General features: G+C 42.9%; 1 protein-coding gene across 2 annotated transcripts in view; it reads right to left on the minus strand.

Annotated features, from left to right (window-relative positions):
• Positions 1–2,194, minus strand: part of CCDC88A (coiled-coil domain containing 88A) — an 81,284-nt gene extending 79,090 nt beyond the window's left edge. For both annotated transcript variants that reach the window (XM_074150263.1, XM_074150264.1), the window contains exons 1-2: positions 1,599–2,194; positions 1,380–1,480 (exon numbers count right to left, since the gene is read on the minus strand). In XM_074150263.1, the coding sequence (XP_074006364.1) occupies positions 1,380–1,480; positions 1,599–1,661 (164 nt within the window). In that variant the 5' untranslated portion in view covers positions 1,662–2,194. The remainder of the gene's footprint in view (positions 1–1,379; positions 1,481–1,598) is intronic.
• Positions 2,195–6,000: the final 3,806 nt, after the last annotated feature.

A 6,000-nucleotide genomic window follows, 5' to 3' on the forward strand; every position in this document is an offset into this window, starting at 1 on the left:
AGCTGTCAACACTTCTACCAAATAGAAGCTCTACATTTTAAATGCATGGTAATAATTGGCAAGCTACTTAATTTATATGTAGTCCAAGTAAAAAATAAAATAAATTGTAAAATAGAAATATTATGCTTCAGTGAATGCATCACTTAAAATTTTTACTAAAACATGCCAGAAATTCTCTCAAGATTTTTTTTTCAAAAAGTTCAATTCCACCAAGTTTTCCACATTTCTCAATATTACTGAAGTAAATACTAGGAATTCACAGAAGTAGGTGACAAAGAAAATACTGGTTTCAAAAGGATATGAATTCAAATTTACATGTGGATACATGCAGATCTTTTTACACAAATTAGTTATACAAGCTGAATACCAACAGAAAAAAACTTTTAAAGTACTAAATATGAGTAAAAACTATAAACAGAGTAAAAGGATGCCCATCACTGAGCACTGTTCCTGAGGAACAGCTGTCATCACAAGCTGCTCACACACTGATGTTTCTATCTAGCCATTCATAAGCCACACTTTTTCATATCTATACAAACAAAAAACGTATTTCTCTGTGAAGACTTAAAATATCAGGGAAAAAAAAATGTATAGAGAAATTTTTTCCCTGGTAACATTTTTATGATTATGTCACTAGACACTTGACAAAAGTGTTACTCTCTAGCATTACAGCAGTGGGCAACATTCCAGTCAAAACTAAGATTAACAAAAAAGTCACTGTGATTATAAAGCCATGTTTCTAACAAATGGTTTTCAATAAACAATTTATAAAACCATGTAAAAGTGTTTTTTCTGTGGTTCATAGCCAGAAAACACTGTATACTCTCAATTAAAATATTAGCTTTGCTGCACAACTGCTATCTACTTTAATTTGGAACTGTGAAAAATAAAGCGGAAGGAGTTAAAGGACAGTCCATTTGCTCAGTAAGCAACATTATGTGACTTGAAAACAAACCCTAAGTTGTATGTCACATGAATTAAAATATGTATTAGAATCTTATCAGCCAAGCAAAATAATTCAAAATTTTGTTTATGAGCATGACTTATGGTGGAATGAACCCTTATGCTTCTCAGTGGAAATCTGGGAAGCTATTTACAGTCATTCAATTTTCCAGTAAGTTCTATATATATCATGATTCAGCCTGTATTACACTATATATCCTGCAAACACATCACTCAGATATTAAACTGCGAAGAGTATCTGCTATGCTCCAAAGTTTCCTCTTAACTGACTACATGACTACTTCAAGCATAAAAGAGAGAAATTTACTAAGGTCAATATGGGAGGGGGGAAAGAGCTTTCGTAAGAAAGCAAGATATACAAAAGAACCAAGACAACAGCAAAAAATAAACCCCAGGCACAACTTGCACACACTTACATTTGCAGCATGACTTCGTTCAGAAACACGCCATCCACTAGCGCCACATATTCTTCCAGGTTGGTCCCATTTCCTCCAGCTAACGGTCCGAATGTCTTAACCTAAAACATAATCATCACCATCGTGACACTAACTCCACCTCATTCTCTGCCGCAAGGCATTTATCTTCAAACAATGAGCAAATAAGTGAATAATGTGTGAGGAAAAATGAATGCTTACCCAGGTGACAAGAGGGCTAGACATGAACTGCTCCAAAAGGGGTGTGAATATTTCGTTCTCCATTTTACAAAAAAATGGTTAACATCAACGTAGCTCCTCTGATGCAAAAAAAATGAGAGAAGTCCTTCACTGTAGCAACTCTCTGAAACGCTCCAAGGATTTAGTTGGAGTAAGCGAACCCCATTTTTAACAAGCAGTGCAACGGCAACAAAAAAGTCAGTGTACTGGCAACCGGGATTTATCTTCCTCTTTCAAGAAAAAATGCATTTGAAAGTCCATCTACGCGTATTTCAGGCTTTCCATTGATGTCTCCCCCTTCCTACATACCGAAGGGGTAGAAGGAAGGAAGGAAAGAAAAGAGGGAGGCTGCCTAGCTACTGGGATTCTGCATCAGACAAAAAAAAAAAAAAAAAAAAAAAAAAAAGGAAGGAAAAATCTGCTTCAGCAGCGGCAGCTCCTCGGAAAGGAGGGAGAAATTCCAGTAAAACTCCGCAAGCTCATCCTGCCCCTTCCCCACAAAAGCAAACCCTGACGAGGGGAGGCAAAGAGGTGCAGAGACCCTCCACCCCCGCTCACAGCTAAGCACCCCCCCCCCCCCGGCAGCTTCTGCACACAAGAGAGTCCCTCTGCGCCCCCCTTCTCCCGCAACGGACCAGGCAGCCTGCAGAGAGGGAACCAGCCCCCCACAGGGATGAGAGGCTATTTTAATCCAGTTCCCTTTTCTGACCCCTTCCCCTTTTCCACTTAACTACGACGCGAGATGCGGACAGGACCGGCACACGCCGCCTCGCCCCACAACCTCGCCCTTCCCCCGTCCCCTCCCCTCCCCTCAGCTCAGCTCTCCCCTCAGCCGCCCCCCGACGCGTCCCCAGCCTTAACAGCCGGCTCCAGCCGTTCTGCCTCCACCGTCCCCCGCCGCAGGCTTCGGCGGCACCAGCCCCGCTTCCCACTCCCTTCTCCTAAATAACGGCCACCTCGCCTCAGCCAGCCCGGCCGTGCCGCATCACTCGCCCCCTCCCTCCCTTCCCCAACGGGCGGTTCCAGCGTATGGATCCCTCCGCTGCGATCTGCGACCGCGGAAGCCTACGATCCCTCCGCCAGCCCGGGTCCCTTCCTCCCCCCACCCCTCCCCGCAGTTAGAAAGGGGCGGGGCCGGAGCGGGGAACCGCTGCAGGGCGCGCGCACGGGCGCTGCGGCGGCGGCGCGCGAGTCCAACGGCCGCGGCGCGCGAGGGGGGCGGCTGAGGCGCGCGGCCCCTGCCCCGCAGCATCGGGAGGAGGCGGAGGAGGAACGGCGGCGGCGGCCTGGCACACGCAGGTCTGCCCCTAGGGTGCGGGAGGGAGATGCTCTTTGATTCCCCCGTGGGAAAAAGGTGCCCGTGAGGACAAAAACTCGTGGTGGGGGAAAAAAGGAGGGGAAGAAGGGGAGTCTCTGACGCCCTTGAAGAGAAAAATGGGGGATGAATCGCACGATCCGCACCCCAACCGCACACTCCTGCCTTTCCGGGGAGGAGGAAGGAGGAGAGGTTTTCTCCTGAGGAGGTGAAATCCAGACACACCCACGTTAACACAAAATCCAGCTTTCTGGAGAGATTTAGCGGGGAAAGAGGAGCGCGGGGAGGGGGGCGACCTGGTTACAGAAAAGCAAATGATGACAAGCAATTTGCTTGCCTAAGCTATTGTCCTTAAGCTATCTCTAGTCATTGGTGTTTTAAATCTCAAATACGTTAACATGCGGGACCGTATCTACTTAATAGATTATGTAGTTTATTGACAAAGCATTTTACAAAATCTCAAACTAAATCCAGCTTCTCTTCCATGTAGTATAAATTAAATTGTAGCAGCATTTTTTCCAAGTACCTTTAGTTTTACACACACAGTAAAAAAAAAAAAAAAACACACAAACAAAAAAAGCCAACCACACACCACCACAAAACAGTGCAGTGACTGAAGTTAGGTCCTTTTGAAAAACATCACAATAACAGCTAAACAGATTAGGCTTTTTAACCCACATACTGGATACAGTATTTGTCCTAATGGTCCAAGATTAGAAAAAAATCCCAATCATGACTTTTTCCTCCTATGTGAAGACAATGTCTAAGTAAAAGATTAGAAAAATAAGTTATGGACCTTGAAATATTAGTATATAATTTGTATTCCAGGGATTAATTTTTTTTTTTTTTAAAACAAAGTTGCCTAGTTAAATGACTTTGCTTTGATTCTCACAATTACACGTTTTCAGCAAAAAGCAGGTCTTTCCCTCCCAAACCAGATCTTTAGAGTGAACTCATAGTCCTCCTGTGAAACAAAAGGAAGAAGAAAGAGCAAGCAAAAAAATCTGGAGTCTTGGATCTGAGTAAGAATCTGGTGATCCATGGGTGAAATAACTGCCAATAAACTACCAGCCCTTAAAGACAACTACAAAAGCATTTTTGTAAAACCCTGACTAACCAACCGCAAAGCTCCCTGTATCTGGCAACAGTATATAATATGCAATTGTGCATGCAGTACTATGGAACTTCCCTGGCTCATCAGTTTGTTTCTTGTGGGCTCTAATTGGGCAGTAATGACTTTAGCATAAAGCAATTTGTAGGAATTGGACACTGGCTAGTAGCTAGTAGAAGTTGATAGCCCAGGTAGTAGTCACGTGTTAACACTAGCTGGCTCATGAAAAATATTTTATGCTGGTATTTCAGAACACTGAGACAAAGATTTGATTAAACCATTCTAGATGGCTTTTTCTTTCATCCACACCACACATGCATTGTCAGCGTTGCTGTTCGTCACTGTTCCTGCAGAAAAGCTATTATAGTTTAGATATATACTGCATAATACTTTTATGAAATACTTTGTAAACTGTTTTTATCTCAGACGATTTACAGTTCCTTATTAGAATTGGATATTAGTACAAGAGAAAATTTCAGAAAAGTTATCCAGAAACAGTCATATGAGTTTGGGTTCCCCTCCTCCCCCCCAGAATAAGAGCCCTCAAAACCAGTGAAGAAGCTCTGTAGTTTCTGTAGATTACACTTTGTCAAAACAAGTGTGAGACTATTACCACATTTTCAGGTATACACAGACATCAATGAGAACAAATTGCTGAAAGGGAAGCTATTTACAATATATAATAGCTAGAAGAAATTGGATAAACTAGAGATTGTGCAGTTGCTTTTAGTGCTCAACCCGTAGGCACCAGCAGATAACCTCTACATGGTAGGGACATCATTGGTACCTCCTGGTGTAGCCAGGCCTGACCATTTGTGGCTCTCCTCACTCAGTCAGTACCAGCTCGCTCACTCAGTTGTGCTCCGCTGCAGAGCAATGCAAACAAGTTATTTAAAATGGAACCACCTAAGACAGGTGAGACAACTTGCCATAGGACAGGAAGCTATCTACCTTTGATTGCTCAGCCCTTGTTTGACAAACATCCCTTGAAATGAATTAAAAGGTAGAAAGAAATGTTTCTCTTTTGAGTTGTTTTTCTGATCCCAAACTGAATATGGAAGGCTTCAATTTTTAGCATAGCTGTCAGGAGTCTTCATGAGTATTGATCTCAGAATACTCAGAAGTCATAGCTCTACTTCATGCGGCAAGGCAACATCGCTATAACCTGCAGCTTGTGATATGTTTGGCTACATTGTTTTAGCACTTTTTACCTGGGAAGACTCCTAAAAGCAAGTTTATGACTACACTTAAAAAGGTAAATCCAGGATCTTTGTTACTAGGATTCAGGACCAGCAGAGGAAGTTGGCAACTCGAGTCAACTGACCCAGAAATAGAGAAGGCTGGTAGCAGGTGATTGCTTGTGTCTCAAAGTGCGAGCTGACTGAAATCTTCCTCCCTCCACTCCTTTACCCCCAAGGTGAAGCATCTGGATTCTCATGTGTCTAGAAAGGTTTATGCTTAGACCAGTACCAATTCCTCAATTAGCAAACAAGTGGGCCACCTGAGATGGTAAGAACCCATCTTTGCTCCTCCTCTCATAATCCCAGTGTTGTCCAAAAAGTCATATCCATTAGCCAGTGTGCAACAGCCAATCTCACGCACCAGAACAAGACATTATTTATTTTGGAGTTGCGCATAAGGCCAGGTGCTTGGTGGTTTCCGCAAATCAAGCACACCTATCAGAACTCTCCGCATGATTTTTATACACATTTTACAACATCATTATAATATTAGTACCTCCTACCTATATTTGATTGGTTAGTAATTTACATATGATTACACCATCAAGTTATAGCTACCACACATGCTCAAGGAAGGGTCTTCACCTGGGCAAGGGTCTTCTTGACCTACAGGCATGATTTTTAGTATATAGTGAAGGTAGTTCAGCTTAAGACACTAAAAAATTTCACTTTCCTTCTAAGTCGGCTAAACTTCTCAAAACGTGTAGATTAGTACCA

This window comes from Numenius arquata, chromosome 7, assembly GCF_964106895.1.
Source record: "Numenius arquata chromosome 7, bNumArq3.hap1.1, whole genome shotgun sequence".
Classification (NCBI taxonomy): Eukaryota; Metazoa; Chordata; class Aves; order Charadriiformes; family Scolopacidae; genus Numenius; species Numenius arquata.